At 39.9% G+C, this 18,162-nt stretch overlaps 1 protein-coding gene across 3 annotated transcripts in view; it reads right to left on the reverse strand.

Moving 5' to 3' along the window:
- Nucleotides 1–18,162, reverse strand: part of RPN1 (ribophorin I) — a 51,701-nt gene that overhangs the window by 20,577 nt on the left and 12,962 nt on the right. For 2 of the 3 annotated variants that reach the window (XM_019717189.2, XM_074340485.1), the window contains exons 3-4: nt 12,516–12,580; nt 8,474–8,780 (exon numbers count right to left, since the gene is read on the reverse strand). In XM_019717189.2, the coding sequence (XP_019572748.1) occupies nt 8,474–8,780; nt 12,516–12,580 (372 nt within the window). Of the gene's footprint in view, nt 1–8,473; nt 8,781–12,515; nt 12,581–15,468; nt 15,833–18,162 lie in introns of those variants that run through there. The other variant, XM_019717188.2, reaches the window with a different exon arrangement.

Genomic DNA, 18,162 nt, shown 5'->3' on the forward strand with positions numbered 1-18,162 from the left:
CTGTCCCTCTACCTCCTGCCCCCAAACCCATACAACTCAGTCCTTCTCTGCATGTCCCTGGGCCTCCCAAGCTGCCATCCCTCCACTAGAGACCAGACAAGTTCCTGAAGGCATGGAAGGCTTTTTATTGCTTTACCTTGTCTAATTGCTCTACCAAGACTTCCAATATTATGCTGAATAGAAGTGGTGAAAGTGGACATCATTCTCTTCTTCCTGATCTTAAGGAAACCGCTTTTGGTTTTTCACCACTGACTATGTTAGCTATGGGTTTATCATATGCGGCCTTTATTATGTTGAGGTAGATTCCCTCTAATCCCACTTTCTTGTTTTTATCATAAATGGATGTAGCATTTTGTCAAATGCTTTTTCTGCATCTAATTGATACAATCATATGATTTCTATCCTTTATTTTATGTGGTGTATCTCGTTAATTAATTTGAAAATACTGAACCAACCTTCCATCCCAGGAATAAATCCCACCTGATCACGGTGTTATCTTTTTAACGTATTGCTGAATTTAGTCTGTAATATTTGGCAGAAGATTTTTGCATCTATATTCATCAGGGATATTGGCCTATAATTTTTTTTCATAGTGTCTTTGTCTCGTTTTGGAATCAGGATAATACTGGCTTCATAAAATGAGCTTGGGAGCCTTCCCTCCTGAGTTTTTTTAAATAGTTTGAGAAGGACAGGTGTTAATTCTTCTTTGAATGTTTGGTAAAATTCACCTGTGAAGCCATCCAGTCCAAGGCTTTTGTTTGTTGGGAGTTTTTTGATTACTGATTCAATTCCGTTAGTAGTTATTAGTCTGTTCAGACTTTGTTTCTTAATTCAATTGAAAGATTTTGTTCCTAGGAATTTATCCATTTCTTCCAGACTGTTCAAGTTGTTGCCACGTAACTGTCCATGGTATTTTCTTATAATCCTTTGTATTCTATCAGTTGTCACCTCACCTCAGCTCTAATGCGCACCTTTTGGAGCAAAAATTAAAATAAGACCCGGTCTTACAACATAAGACTAGGTCTATTATACTATAAGACTGGGTCTTACATTAATTTTTGCTCCAAAAGGCGCACATTAGAGCTGATTGTCCGGGTAGGTCTTATTTTCAGGGAAACACGGTACTGTACTCTTTTATTAGGTTCTATTTTATTTCCTTTCGCTCTGATCTTTACTATTTCCCTCCTTTTACTTACTCTGATCTTTTTCTCTTTTTCTAGCTCCTTTAGGTAAAATTGTTTGACATTTTTCTTGTTTTTTGAGTCAGGCCTGTACTGCTATGCATTTCCCTCTTAGAACTGCTTTGGCTGTATCCCATAGACTTGTGTTTTCATTATCATTTATTTCAAGGTTTCTTTTTAGTTCTTCCTTGATCTCTTTAACTCATTGTTTAGTAGTATGCTATTTAAGTTCTATGTGTTTGTGCTTTCCAGTTTTCTTCTTGTAATTGATTTCTAGTTTCATACCACTGTAACTGGAGAAAATGCTTGGTATGATTTTGATCGTCTTAAATTTACTGAGACTTGTTCTGTGGCCTAACGTGTTCTATCCTGAAAAATATTCCATGTGCACTTGAAAAGAATCCTGCTTCTTTGGTGTGAAATGTTCTAAAATTTTTAGTTAAATCCATCTGGTATAATGTGTCGCTTAAGGCTGCTGTTTCCTTGTTTTCTGCCTGGATGATTTATCAATTGATGTCAATGGGCTGCTAAGTCCCCTACTATGACTGTATTACTGCCAATCTCGCCCTTTATATCATGAATATTTGCTTTATATATTTGGGTGTTCTTATATTGGGTGCATAAATGTTTACAAGAGTTATAGCTGCTTGTTAGATGATCCCTTTATCTTTATTTTCCTGTTATAGCCTTTACTTTTTAAAAGTCTATGTTGTCCAATGTAAGTATTGCTAACCCAAGCCTTTTCTCATTTCCATTTGCATGAAATATCTTTTTCCATCCCTTTACTTTGTTTCTGTGTCTTTTGATCTCAAGTGGGTCTCAAGTAGGCAGTATATGTATCATTCTTGTTTTCTTATCCATTAAGCCACCCTGATATCTTTTGATTGGAGCATTTAATCCATTTACATTTAAAGTAACTGTTGGGGCCAGCCCGGTGGCTCAGGCGGTTAGAGCTCCGTGCTCCTAACTCCGAAGGCTGCCGGTTCGATTCCCACATGGGCCAGTGGGCTCTCAACCACAAGGTTGCCAGTTCAGTTCCTCGAGTCCCGCAAGGGATGATGGGCTCTGCCCCCTGCAACTAAGATTGAACACGGCACCTTGAGCTGAGCTGCCTCCCAGATGGCTCAGTTGTTGGTTAGAGCGCAGGCTCTCAACCACAAGGTTGCCAGTTCAATTCCTCGACTCCCGCAAGGGATGGTGGGCAGCACCCCCTGCAACTAAAAAACTGAACACGGCACCTTGAGCTGAGCTGCCGCTGAGCTCCCCAATGGCTCAGTTGGTTGGAGCATGTCCTCTCAACCACAAGGTTGCCGGTTCGACTCCCGCAAGGGATGGTGGGCTGTGCCCCCTGCAACTAGAAAACGGCAACTGGACCTGGAGCTGAGCTGCGCCCTCCACAGCTAAGACTGAAAGGACAACAACTTGAAGCTGAACAGAACCCTCCACAACTAAGATTGAAAGAACTTGACTTGGAAAAAAGTCCTGAAGTACACACTGTTCCCCAATAAAGTCCTGTTCCCCTTCCCCAATTAAAAACAAACAAAACAAACAAACAAACAAACAAAAGTAATATAAGACCCGGTCTCATTTAAAAAAATAAAAAAATTAAAAAAGAAAAATAAAGTAACTGTTGACAGAGGTGTAGTTATTGCCATTTTATTATTCATATTTTTATCTTTATTTTTCATCTAAAGAAATCCCTCATGCAGCTGACCTGTTGAGAGGCAGCTGGATGGATGCTCATGGATAGATCAACTTTCAATTTAAATAAATTTTTATAAACCAAAGAAAAAAAAGAAATTCCTCTAACATTTCTTGTAATCCTGATTTGGTGGTGATGAACTCCTTTAACTTCTTGTCTGGGAAGCTCTTTATCTGTCCTTTGATTCTAAACAAGAGCCTTGCTGGGTAATCTTGGTTGTAGGTACTTGCTTTTTATCGCTTCGACTACTTCATTGATACCATCTGCTGAGAAATCAGCTGACAGTCTTATGGGAGCTCCCTTATAAGTAACTAACTGCTTTTCTTCTGTTGCTTTTTAGATTCTTTCTTTGCCTTTAACCTGTGGCATTTTGATTATGATGTGTCTTGGCATGGGCCTCACTGGCTTCACCTTGTTTGAGACTCTCCGCACTTGCTGGACTTGTGTGTCTACGAGTATTTCTTTTGCCAGGTTAGGGAAGTTTTCAGTCATTATTTGATGAAATTGGTTTTCAATACCTTGCTGTCTCCTGGCACCCTTATGATACGAGTGTTCGTACATTAGATGTCCCAGAGGTCCTGTAAACTATCCTCATTTTTTAAAATTATTTTTTTCCTCCTCTTCTGATTGTGTATTTTCCGCTACTTTATCTTCCAAATCGCTGATCCCATCCTCTGATTCATCTAATCTGCTGTTGGTTCCATCTAACGTATTCTTCAATTCAGTTATTGTACTCATTTCACAATGGTTCTTTTTTTATGGTTTCTACCTGTTTAAGTTCCCACTGATTTCATCTATTCTCCCCATATGTTCATTGAGCATTCCTATATCCAATGTTTTGAAACGTAGATTACTTGCTTCCATCTCCTTTAGTTCTTTTTGAGTTTTGTCCTGTTTTTTCATTTGTAACGTTTCTTTGTCTCATTTTTATCTGCCTCACTGTGTTTATTTCTATGTATTAGCTAGATGTCCTATGTCTCCCAGTCTTGGCAGGGTGGACTTATATAGTAGGTGTCCAGTGGGGCCCAGTGGTACAGTCTGCCTTATCACTTGAGCTGGGTTGCTCCAGGGGTGTCTCTTATGTGGGTTTTATGTGCCCCCGTTATAGTTGAGCCTTGACTATTGTTGGCACATCAGTGGGTGGGACTGATCCTCAGACTGTCTATGAGAACTGGTCGTTACTACAGCAGGTAATCTGTTGTGCAGGGACTGACCCTATGGAGTGGGTTTCACTATAGTGGAACTCTGGTTCCTGCTGAGTCCACCGTGTTGTGTGTTGTTTATGGAACTAATTGGTGCTCTGGTGTGGATTGAAGCTGGCTAATAGGTGTGTTGGTTCTGTGGCCTTTTGGGAGGAGCTCTGGTGCAGGCCCAGGTCAGCCACTGCCTGTGTCTGACCTGGCCACCTGGTAGGAGCTACAAAGTCATCTGCAGTTGGTAGCTGCCTGTGCTGGGCTTGGTGGTACCTGGGAGAGGCTATGCTGCAAACTCAGGCTGGCTGCCACTAGTGCCAGGCTGGGGGCTGCTTAGCAAGAGATACAGGGCACACCAAGGCCAGCCATTATTTGTTTAGGGGTTGTGGATCTTTCAGAGATTTTTAGGGAAGTCCACAGAGCAAGCCAAAGCTGGCCGCTTGTAAGTAACAGCTGCTGAAAGAGGTTCCGGCCTGTGAACAAGTTGTGTGGGGCACGTCCTCAGGGAATCACCAGGGTGAGGTGAGTTTGCTGGCCACTCAGATTTGGTGCCTGTCTGCACCTGCAGGCTGGGTGGAGGGAGAGTTGAACAAAGGAACTATGGTGCCTGTCAGCACTTCTGTCCTGGCCAGAGCTGTCCCTCCAGTCCTTTCCCTAAGCCAGACAATTTGGTTCCTCTCTATATGTCCCTGGAGCTTTCTGAGCTTCTGCCCCAGCACTGCAGCTCAGAGCCAGTGAGTTTATCAACAAGTAAGTCCATGCAAGGGTCTTTTAAGAGGAACACCTGAGATTCCTGAACCCCTCCATCTCATCTGGACAGAATTTCTGCTGACTTTCACAGCCAGATGTTGTGGGGACTCCTCTTTATGGCACTGGTCCAGGCTGGGGAGCCGTGTGGGGCTGGGATGTTTCACTCCTCAGGAGGGACCTCCACAGTCGAGCTATCCTTCCCGATTCTTAACCACTGGGTGCGGATCAGCCCATTTTGTGTCTCTGCCCCTACCAGTATGGATGTGGCTTCTTTATATCCTTAGTTGCAGGAGTTCTGTTCAGCTAGTCTTCCGGTGGTTCTCAAGGGTGGTTGTTATATAATTTAGTTGTAATTTTGATGTGATTATAGAAGGAGGTGAACATAGCATTTACCTACTCCATCATTTTGACCTGAAGTCCCAGTCAATTCTCTCCTTGCAGTTATTATTTTCCAAATTTCTACAATGACTTTTTAAAAATTGTTTTTAAAAATAATTTTTAGTTTAAAAATAAATAAAATCTTAAATTGTAAATAAATAAAAACTGACAAGGAAATATATATATATTATATATATATACATATATATAATATATATATACGCACACATATATCACAGCTAATAAAAAAAATCTAACAGAGACACAATCTCTAACCATTGCGCTAGCAAACAAACTCATAATTGAGGGTCATACATAGCATTACTGGATTTTTCTAACCTGGAGAAAACTTATCTGGAAAAATTCACAGAAGAGAGACTTTTAAACTAATATCTATGGAGCGAACATGTATGTATGTGTCAGACACTCTTTTATGAGCTCTAAATAAGCACATTATCTCATTTAATTCTCAACCCAACACAATAAAGTACTACTTATCCCCATTTTACAAATAAAAAAACCTGAGGCCTAGCAGTTTTCACTGACATGTTCAAGGTCATAAATCTAAGTGGCAATACTAGGTCTTCAACTGTGCAGAAGTTCTGGCTCTGTATTTCTACATAGTGAGTCCCACAAAACTTCAGAGGGCTCTTTGACAATTCCACCACTTCTTTGCCAATTTTACCACTAAGGTTAGTATTAATAAATTTTTGTGGTCATTAAGTAATTCAAGTGTCCTTCTATGAATACACACCTAGACCCCTACTGAAACAGACTCTAAAAGGACAGAACCACCAGAAAAACAACCTTCTTCCCACAAAGTCCATGAAAAGGACATAATAAGGTATATTTTGCTAATTCTTACAGCTCTATCTTATTCATTCACTCTATGGCTAGATTTTTTTAAGGTTCATCTTCATTCATAATATCTGATAGCATTTAATACCAATACTGGCAAGGGTATAAGGAAACTGGCAGTTTCATATTGGTGGTACCATTAACCATTGGCTAAATATTTTTTTAAAAGATTTGGCAATACACAGTAGAAGATTTTAAAATGTTCATTTACTTTGATTAGAAAACTTACTTCAGAAAATCTATTCTGAAAATATATGAAGTTATATGCAAAGAGATAAACATTATACTGTTAAATAGAAAAAAGCTAACTGTCCAACTATGGGAAACTTGGCAAATAAACAACAGGACATCAAATCATAGGATCTTAAATGGCCATTAAAAATGGTTGACAACAGTAATGTAAAATATTTAGCAAATATTCTAAGTGACAAAAGTATTGCTTTATATGTAATATGATCGCTACACTAAAAAGCCCCTACGTGGGCGGCCGGATGGCTCAGTTGCTTAGAGCGCGAACTCTGAACTGGCTTGCCGATTCAATTCCCACATGGGCCAGTAAGCTGCACCTCCACAAGTAGATGGAAGACAACGAGCTGCTGCTGAGCTTCCAGAGGGGTGGCCGGATGGCTTAGTTGGTTAGAGCGCAAGCTCTCAACAAGTTTGCCGATTCAATTCCCATATGGAACGGTGGGCTGCACCCCCTGCAACTAAAGATTGAAAATGGCAAGTGGACTTGGAGTTGAGCTGCGCCGTCCACAACTAAATTGAAGGACGACTTGGAGCTGATGGGCCCTGGAGAAACACTGTTCCCCAATGTTCCCCAATAAAATTTAAAAAACAAAACAAAAAAACCCCTATCCTTAGAAAGAAATGACTGAGGGGCTGAAATGTCAAAAGTAGATGTAAACTGATGTCAAAAATTTTCTTCTGTATTTGCCAAAGTCTGTCATGAGCATTTCATTAACTTAAAATGAAGGAAAGCCCCAAATCTAAAACTTTCTTTTTTTTTTTTTAGGTTTAACAGGGTGACAATTGTTAGTAAAGTTACATAGGTTTCAGGTGGACAATTCTGTAATACATCATTTATATATCACATTGTGTGTTCACCACCAAGAGTCCTTCTCCTTCCATCACCATATATTTCAAAACTTTCAAATTTTAAAAGCCTGGGTAGGAGGGAACCAAACCTCTATCCCAATATGAGCACATTTTAAGGAAGAAAAAGAAATAAACATGCAATTAGAGGAAACACAACTCAGAGAGCAGCCCAGCAGCCCCACTGAGGCACATGGTCCCAGGGCTCTCTGCACTACATTGCAACTACACCAGAAGACAGAGAGGACCTCTGTCGCTCCCCCTAAACTCACATACCACAGAATATACAGGGTACTACTTTTTGAGAAATGAGGAAATAGGAATACATTTAATACAAATCTGCATGTACTTATAGAAAGAACCATTAGAAAGATAATCTAAAACTAATATAAATGCCCACCAAAGAGAACAGATGGAAGGGAAATGTGGAAGAATTCTCTGAATATTCTTTGTTACATAATTTTGACTGTGTAATATTCATTTTTTTATATTCAAAAAATTAAATCAATAAAAGTATTCTTGAAAGTAACCCAAAATGAACAGCCCTAACAATACGTTAAAGTGACAGTTGAGAGCAGGAGAACAGAGGAACAATTATTCCAAATGACATTAGAACAAATTAATTTGACTATACATCCTTAGTAGCATATGTTCTGGACACAAAGAGATTCAAAGAAATCATAAATATCTTAAATATCTGTATTTTTTAGAGATGACAGGGTGAAATAACATGATTTCTAAGATTTGCTTTAAATTATTATAGCAAAATATACAGAAAAAAGGGATAGCTGAAGCAAGTGTGCTAATATCTTGATAACCACTGAATCTAAGTGATGGGAGTATAGTAGTTTATTATCCAATTCTCTATACTTTTGCATACGTTTCAAATTTTTCATAACAAAATCTTTTTTAAGCCTTAACTGCTCCCTCTACCTTTAAGGGCCAACCCTCAGGCTCAGCAAAGCAGCCAGCTTTATTATCCATAGCAGCTACCCGACCCACACTAGACAGCACACCACACATTTTCCCATCCCTAGGCCTTTGGCCCTCTTATTGCCCATGCCCAGAATGCTTTGTTTCCTTCTCCCCCAACTGCCCAAATGCTACCTCCTTTAAAAAGCCTTCCTAAACTTTTAGCCTCTATCGGTACTCCCAAAATGAGAAAGATGACCCCTTGGAATCATTCCACAGCAGGTTAAAAAACCGAGCAATGATCTTGGATTTCCACACACCCCACATTACCCAAGCCTACCAACTAGTTGTCATTCTAGAAGACATTCTCTGAAGTAGAAAGGGATGGGTTAGACTGAGCTTACCTGACTATAGGCAGGGATGTCTCTGAAAGGTCCATAATCCAGGAGGTCCTCAGACCGCGTGGGGTTCCCCAACTTGGTGTAGCTCTCCACATTTCGGGAGGCAAGCTTCACACGCATCATTTGTGTCTTTGTCGGATAGGGAGAGTAGAAATAGTGGTTGCCCTCAAACACCACAAACTGTTTCTCTGATTGGGTGATTTGGGTTGGATATGGCTGAAGCACATGGGTATAGACTGTTTCCACAATGACTGAAATCTTGGTCCCAGGATCAAGAGCAACTGGGAGCTTCACCATGAAGAATTTCCCACTGGAGGAAAAAACAAGGCAAGAAAATTAAGACATAAAGGAAATTAAAAACAGAGCTAGCAACTCAAAGTCACAGCAAAATTTTTTACCCAAGATGAAAGCAGTTAAAAGAGATCACCTTTAACCTATTAATTTAGGCCCTTTAAGACAAATATTTGGATGTTCATCTCAAGGTTGTTTATAATAGTAAAAGAGGATAAAACAAGCTAAATGTCCAACAACAGGATAATAGTTAAAAACATTCCAGCAGAAAGCCACACAATGGAATATTGACAGCCACTAAAAAAGACGCTTGGATCTACATATATATTAAACATTTCCATGTACAATGTAAGTAACATATCAGTTTACAAATGACACAGTATGATTCCATTTAAAAATATGTACACATACAATTGTATGTGTAAGAAATATTTCAATGAATGTGCCATGCAATGTTTAATAGTAACTGTCTGAGGGTAAGCTTCATTTTGTTGTTTTTTCTAATTTGTTTTATAATGAACTTGTTATCACTCTCATAACCAGAAAGAAATAAAGCTACTAGCATTTTTAAGAAAAAGAGATGGCCTGGAAACTACTAAACTTCAGAGTATTAACTAAGAAATGAACCTGAGTTTCTACCAATTCTTTACAGACCCAGAAACCGTAAGTGGAAAACTGAAAGCATTTTAACATGCTTCCATGGTATTTAGCGTTCTTAAATGTCTTCATCAGTCACACCATTATACTTCATAACACTATCCTGAAATACCTACTCAAAATATAAGCCCTATACCTTCTCCAGAAACAGTCTTAACAAATTCTTGCCTTCAAGTTCCAAATCTGCTTCTCATCCCATTCTGTCCTGAGCTCTAAACTCAAATTTTCAAATGTTCACAACTCTATTGACCACCCCCATAGGCAATTCAACATATCCAATATCATTCATGATACCAATTTCCTATCTCTATTAATACTGCTATAGTCTAACCACTCTAAACTAGAAATCTCAGGCATTTTCTGATGCCTCACACTATCCTGTCCCCAATATCAGGTTTATCCGGTCTTAGAATATCTCTCAAGTCTATCCCTTCCTGGCTTTCCATTGCCTCCTCAATTCAAACCATTATCTTTTGCCTAGATTATTGCATCTCTTCCAATTAATCTCCTAATCTCTATCTCCCTCCAGCCCATCAACACACTTTGACGGTGTCACTCCCACCTTAATTTTCATGTTAAATAATTGAATCTTGTTTTGATGATTCAGAAACACTTCAGAACCATTCAGTGTTCCAGGGTCATCATTATGAACATCAATTCTTATTGAAATGCAGAAGCACTAGCTAATGAAGGTTTCTGATTGATAAAAGGCTGGACAGCAACAGAGAGCTGAATATAATGGTGTCTAAGAAGCAGACAGCTTTCTACAGCTCTTTTACTGGACCTAACCTAATGGAAGAACATTTTGTAAAGGACTTTTTTTTTTAGTTTTGTCAGGTAAACTAAAACAATTATTCACTTACAGAAACAGATTTACTGAGATGAATACCCAGTGCATGTCAGTTTCTGTGGCAGGACCGAGAAATAAAGACAAGTCTGTGTAATGTGTGTACTCATAAGTAGGAATAAAAAACAAACAGTATGTTGTCAAAAAAAGTTTTTAAAAGTTCTGAACTGACTACAGGGTAAAGTCTACACCCCTAAAAATGGTATATAAAGCAATCCTTAAACTGACCTCAGCCCTCCTTACACCACCTCCACCTTCCTCTAAGCAACAGCCACTCTGAAGGCCCAATTAACTAAACACTCCATGAAATGTCAAACCCCTCTATCTTTACAGATGTTTCTGCCTGGACTGCTCCTTCTCACTGGTTAGTCCTCTTAGGGATTAAGTCAAAATTTACTGAGCACTTATTATGTACCAGGTTCTAAGTATATTTTATGTATTAATTTAGTGAAAGTGAGTTTTAACCATGATCGTAAGAGGTAGATATTACCTAGCAGAGAAGGAAACTGAGGAGCCGTTTCCCAGGGACACAAAGCCAGTAAGCAGTAACAGAGACAGGATTCGAACCCAGGCAGTAAGGCTATATAAGACCACACTCATAACAACTATGCCATCCTGGCTCTCCAAGAGATGTGCTGCAGACCGTAAGCCAAAGCCAGTAAACATAGATAGGGTCCTCAAATAGCCAGAGAGGTGTCTCTGAAATACTTACAAGAAAAAAAGTCTTAATAACAACGTATTTAAGGCTAACTCATCTGGCATCCTCAGGGCTGGTGAGATACCCATTTCATGCATTCTGAGGTTACAACAGAAAAATCAAGGTAATCACCATGCATTATAATTTGGCTCCTCAGATAATGAAATCAAAGCAACTCAATGAAGATTAAATGTAACAAAAAACAACTATGAAGACCATACAGAATACAGGAAACGTTACATGAGGAAAAAAAGATTAAAAAGTAGGATCACAGTGTAATTGAACCTATGTAAAAATGTATCTGCAAGTGGACATAGTCCAGAACAAAAACATGTAAGTTGTCATGTTAGGGTTATGTGACAGTGACTTGTTTAATGTTACTATTAAGCTTTATATAGATGAATAAATTTAAGTATGATCCCATTTATACCCATATGTAAAATCATGTATATACAGACATATACATAAAATACAGTTATTGCTAGATCAGCTTCTCATTATTTTTAAAAAACTCAAAATGAATGAGAAGAAAGTTTTTAAAACTCTGGCAAGCAGGGAGACCCAATTTAACATTTTCCGAATCACATAGGGACTGCTAGTTGTAAGGCACAATGATTTGCTGGTCAAGAACCAATTTTTTAATTTCTTCCTATGATAAACTACGCATAAACTGAAGCGAGGTTTTTTAACCTTAGCACTACTGACATTTTGGGGTGGACAGTTCTTTGTTAGAACGGGGTACCTGTCCTGGGCATTGTAGGATGTTTACTTCAGTAAGAATCACTGAGCTAAAAACATCTTTTCTTCCCACATCATTCATTCAACAAATATTCCAGTGCCTAACACATATCACGCAAAATATTGATAATTGAAGCTAGGTGATGGGATATATAGGTGTTCTTTATTTAATTCGTTCTGCCTTTTATGTGTATTTGAAAACTATCCTTATTAAGTGTATCAATATAAATAATAAGTGCCAGGTCCCAGACTGTGCTAAGGTTAAAGCAGAGAACAAGGCAAATCCAACCCAGGCCTTCACAGAGTTCAGGCTACCTCCTGCAAAGAAGCTTCACTTTTCATGCCCTGAAGTCTTAAAAGATGAGATATGGAGGTGGGGATGGGGAAGGATATCTGCCGCTTGAAAAACAGGATAGTAGTCAGCCATTGATGGGAGGGTATCTGCGGAGGCAAACAGCTTGGAGTTCTCATTGGTTCCCCATCTATTGGTTGGCGATCCCTAGTCCCCACATAGATTAGAGACCTGGTATGGAAAGTAACTACTTTCTTGTTGTAAAACAAACAGCCACCGGGGAATCCAATTGCAGCATTAATTATCAGAAAAGACATCATACTGTTCTAAGTATATTTTATGTATTAATTCATAAATGGGTCCAGAATATATTATATACTGTTGCCTGCTACCACACACTATACTGAAACAACCTCTAATATACCAGGCACTTCCTAAGAAACTCTCCTACCTTATGATCTAATCCTAATAGGATATAACAAGAAGAGGCAGATATAGATATTCCAACTGTTCGTTAGCTTACCTTTTACCCTTAATCTTGGTTTCTTGTACTTCCAGATTGTTCTCTTCCTCATCTTCTCCCTTCACCTATAAAGGACAAAGGAGGTTATTCTTTTTTGTTTTTGGCCTTTAAATTTTGAGTCAACAATTAACCAACAGCTTCTAAAATATTCAAACTACAAGAACTTTTTAAAGATTGAATTCTGGTTTCAGTAACAATTTTTTTTTTCATTTGAAACACGAGAACATTGTCAAGGATTTACTTTTGCTTTGAATAAGTTATATAAGCTCTATAAATACAAAACGTTTTCCTGACTGATCAAATATACACATACACATAAAAATTACACCTCCAAATACACTTTACACTTCCAAATATAAAGTCCTGAAAGGCTTCTTTCTGGACATTTTCTTCTTCATTTACACCCATATACACAGAAAATAAATACTGTTAATTGTTGTAGAAGTCTCATGCATGACCAAAATTGTTTTTATTTGCACAAAAGAAGTTAACAGTGGCAAAAGTCCATGGGGCGAACAAGCCAATGGCCACCGTTTGACACACTCCCTGTTCTTATCCTTCACTGTAGCAGGATGTGTAACCAAAAAAAGGATGTTAACTCCAACAGGCTGCAGGGTCTGAAAAACAGTAGGCACCTCAAATCATGAGACTATAGAACTATTAAGGAGAAAACTTACACATACTGCCTATCTCTTTGCGAACCCAACCTCCACCAAAATTAAGCCTACCTTTTAACACTGAAGCACTAATTGCCAACAGGGTATACAAAGCTATAATGAGGAAGCTATTTTTAGTATTTCAAACAGCCTACAAGTCATCATACAATTATCCTCAATAAAGTTGTGCAGGCTAATAAAAATAACAAGTTTCATTACTTTGACTAGAATCTTATCACAATGGGGACATTCTAGTACACTCGTGTGTATCACTCTTAAGAAATATTATTTTTTAACAAAAGATTAGAGAGACAAAATATTTCAAATATAGTATCCATACAAGAGGAAAAATAAGATGGGTCCTTGATAGTAAGATGAGGAACCAGTGGCTCCTCGTCAATAATCACCATGGTCCCTTCTACCAGTTCCTAGAATTCTGTATGTAGGGTTGAAGGCAATCCACTGATTTTTTTTTTAGAATGAGAACTAAGCAGAGGCAGTTGAATTTGGCTTTAAAAGCTCTCCAGGCATCTCTGAACTGTTTCAGTTGGGGTTGGACTTCAAATTCAGAAGCTTGAAAACAGTCCGCAACCAAAATACCAGAAGAGCTAAGCTGCCTTTTTCTCCCCAACATTATCTCTATGAAAAAATTTCTAGCAACTTCACCAAAGCCTCCAAATCAACTGTTGGGAAATACAAAACTTCTGTATTAAGTGTATTATCCAGTTATGTTTCCCATTGGGATAGGGATATAAAGGAACACATATATCCATTGACGTGGTCTTTCTGTTGGACAAAATTAACAAATAATTTTGAGTATATCAGGTGATGAGAATACAAGCATTATACCCCAACACAGTGCTACCTCATAGCCACCTAGGCCATAAAAGGCGATGTGGGACAGTAAAAATCACAGTTTGAAACAAACCTAACCTAAGTCCTAACTCACTCACCACTCTAAACCTCACATGGGGGGGTTAAACAAAAAACTTAGCCTCCCAGACTGCAGACTCCTAACCTGCAGTAAACCTCAAGGGTTGCTATAAGGGTTAAGTGAGAATGTACTTAAAATACTTACCACAACAGTGACACAAAATAGATTCTCAATAAGGAATCAGTACAGTAACCCAGCTTATAAGCATTCTCCAGCATGATGGCAAAATTAGTTATTTCTGCTGGAGTCTTATTATACTGTAGCAACCTCATTAAATCAGGACTAGCTTAGAATGGGATTTAACATTCAAAACATACAAATGTGGCAGCACAAATTTAAATGAAGTTCTAATCCATCTGTCCACAAACCTTTGAGTAGAACTGAGCATTTCATAATGGACAAGATATGAATGGGAATAGGAGTCATTTCAGAAGTATAATCTCTATAAACTCAGCTTTATAGCTCCAGATTCAGTCAGAAAGTAAGGTGTGCTTAGAAGAAATATGACACTGTAATGACTATTCACCTCTTAATAAATAATTGGGTAATCACTTAATGGATGTTTAATGAAAATAGTAACAAAAAGTAAAGTTCTGTATTTGTATATTCCTTCTATTCCCAAAGCCAACATTTTCTTTTCTTTCGTTGAGTCTTCACTGAAATACCTGGAAGTACACAAGCAAACTTAAGAAATGAAGTGTAAGAATGAGAACCGGCAGAAAGAAGGGAATGAAATGGACTTTACCTTTCCGTACAGTTTAAATGGGCATATATTACTTGCATGATTTTTAAAACTAAGGATAAAATTTTCAAAAGCGTTCATTAGCAACCTTAAGTGGTATATTAACAACGGTTACAAATGATCACAAATTAAACACAGAGCCTATTACATTTCTGATTGTATTGGATATCTAGAAAGAAGCACCTACAGAAGTCCAGATACTGAATTAGACAAATTAAGCTCATTACAACTCATTTATTCTCCCTCCAGTCCAAGAATTAGATAAAGGAAGACGTGCGCAATCAGGCGCCGGCGAGCCGCCCGTTGCCCTAGAGACGGGGTCCTTTCTCCCCGGGTGCCGCCATCTTAAGTCGTGAAAACTGAAGGGAAGGTTCGGTACACATGGGCCGCATACTAGGCCCTTCACTAAGGCTATTCGTTTTACTGGGGCAAGTAATTTCGCTCCCCGCAACGTCACCAGCGCGAGGCCACACTAGCGGCCCTGGAGGTGCTCGCTCGACAGAGAGGTGCAGACCGCACCAGACCAGACTTATGCTGACGTGTCCAGAGCGGAGGAGCTGCCGCCCCGACGCCTGGGCTCAGAGTACAGGCGCTCGGAGCAGCGGAGGCCTCCCCACTCACCTGCACGCCGAGGTACGCCAGCCGGGCCTCGAGCTCCGGCTCCAAGGCCAGAAGGAAGGAGGAGGCGCGGGAAGTGGAGCCGCCGCCCGGATGCGCCAGGACCACCTCAGCCGTCACCTTGGCGAGGTGGCTGCTCAGATCCACCGTGCGTTTCACGTCTTCGTTAACCAGTGGTGGTGCCTCGGGGGAGGCGCTGCCCGGCGCCGGGGCCCAGACCTCGAACAGCAGGAGGAGAAGCAAGCGAACGGCTGGGAGCTCCATGACCGGGGCTGAGAAGAGATGCAGGCCGCACGAAGCGCCGCCGCCCCGCCTCCGGCCACCGCGCAGTCGTTCATTGGGCCCAGGCTGGCGCCACAAGATGGCGGCACCCGGGGCGGAAGGACCCCGTTTCCAGGGCAACGGGCGGCTCGCCGGCGCCTGATTGCGTGGGTCTTTATTTAGTTTCTACCGGAACTAGCCACTGCCATCTGCTCTCTCCTAGCTTTCTTCTTTGCAATAACACTGGTCTTTCTACTCCTTGAGAGACAGTAAAATTTAGCTCAAATGGAGAAAGTAAAAGCCTAAGAAAAAGTTTAAGCAGAAACAGGATATCTGCAGTCTCAAAGTAATTTCCCCTAAAATGTTTAGTAATTACAAAGGGGAAAATAGTAAATTTACATTGGAGAATCCTGGCAGGCACCACCTTAACATCTCCATTATAAGACACCTATACCGAAGGTGCCCTTCACTTCTGTAGTACTGTCACAGAATTGCTGAAAATGCATCACCTCAATGCAACCATCAGAAACATCAGGCAAACCAAAAGCACCTTGACTTTATCCCAGTGAGGCCCATTTCAGACTTCTGTCCTAAATAACTATAAACATAATAAATTTGTGTTTTAAGCCACTAAGTTTGTGGTAATTTGAAAGTAATACAAAAGGTAAGCTCTTTTGAGGGCAGGGATTGTTCATCCCATGATCCCAGCATGTAGTACATCGGTGGTCAATAAACACTGAATGAATAAATGAGGTTTTCATTACAAACATTATTACCCCATTTTATAGATGAGTAAACTCATGTATCCAAGCCAGTAAATGTCAGGTTGTTTGGAAACCTAGACTGACTCCAAAATGTAGCTCTTTCCACTACCCCAAGCTGTTGCATAAAATCCAAGGTTTTCACAAATTGAAAGATCCTAATCTAACCCTTATTTCCCAAATACGACATACAGGTCTAGAGAGCGTAACTTACCCAAAGTCACAGTTATTTAAGAGCAGAACTGGGACTAGAAACCTGATATCCTGACTCCCCAACAACAATGCCAGAATGGAAAATGTTAAATCCTTTAACATAGTCATTTTAAAAAATACAGTACAGGGAAGTTCTTTGGCAGCAGTCGGTTGCAAATCTAGGGACATGCACCAGGTCCCAAATGAATGAAAAAACTTATTTTTTCCACCAAATGACAATTATACAGCAAAGCTATCCCTGAGTTATCCTGGAGTTTCAGACCTTCAGTTTCCCCTGGATAACTTCTTCCTTGTTCACGGTGTCCTGGTGTGTCTGTCTGTCCGTCTTTCTCTCTCTCTCTCCACACCTCCCTCTCTCCCTCCCCACTTCTCCCCTCATCATTTATTCCAGGGAAAACCATGTCATGATCAGCCCTGAGGAGGAATTGATGCCTCCTGCCAACAACTTAAGTGAGTTTGGGGCAGATCTTCTAGCCCCAGTCCAGTCTCCAGAGACTGTAGCCTGAGCTGACAGCTCACTCATGTGGCTATTGGCAGGTGTCAGAGAGACAGGAGCCTGAGTGTCTTTTGTAATGTAATCTCAGAAATGACATACCATCAATTCTGCCATATTCTATTGGTGACAGCCAACCCCAGTACAATGCAGAAGAGGATTCTGCAAGGCTGCGAGTACCACCAGGAGACTATGATTTTTGGGGACCATTTTGGAGACTAGCAACCACAAAAGGTATACAGCGGCAAGTCAGTCTCTATCTTCTGTTCTCCAGCCACCTAGTTATACTCCTAGGAGGCAGTTATACTCCGCTACCCGTTTCTTCTGTCTCCTTGCAAAGAGAGTCAAGGAGAGAGCACAAATTGCATCTGTCCCTAAGAAGTGTTAATGATGAGTAAATGGTATATTATTTTTTATTTTAGAAACTACTGCCAAAAAATTCTCTAAACATTGAAGCTATTTACATTATTTTCATGAATTCATTCACCCCCTCACCCCCCAAAGCACCATTTATTGAGCTTTGAGTTACATCACAGGCCACTCCTACCCATCTGAAAGACAAGCAGGAAAATATCTATTTTTAGCAGAGAATGTGGTTTGGTGAGAAAGAATGAGAGAAAAGATGTCTGGTAGACAATGAGCAGTCTGTGTCTACCAGCACTCCACAATTATTTTAAGGAACTTTCATTAGTTCCATTTGGGGAAACAGTCAAAATGCTCCAAACACCATTGGCAGAAGAGGAGTAATGAGGCCCAATCTAGGCCACACCCATAAACTTGAATCTTTAAAACAGCAACTACACCTGAAAATTGCTGTACTAATTCATCTCTACTGGAGGTCCTAAAAAGTTGGCCTGGATCCTTCTTTAGTTTCCAACTTATCAATGTCTGCTCCTCCATTGACTCTGTAAGCTACCCCATAATCTTCCAGTACATTCCTTCTTTCTTTTCCTATTAAGTTAGACAGAC

The sequence above is a fragment of the Rhinolophus sinicus genome, linkage group LG09 (assembly GCF_036562045.2).
Source record: "Rhinolophus sinicus isolate RSC01 linkage group LG09, ASM3656204v1, whole genome shotgun sequence".
Lineage (NCBI taxonomy): Eukaryota > Metazoa > Chordata > Mammalia > Chiroptera > Rhinolophidae > Rhinolophus > Rhinolophus sinicus.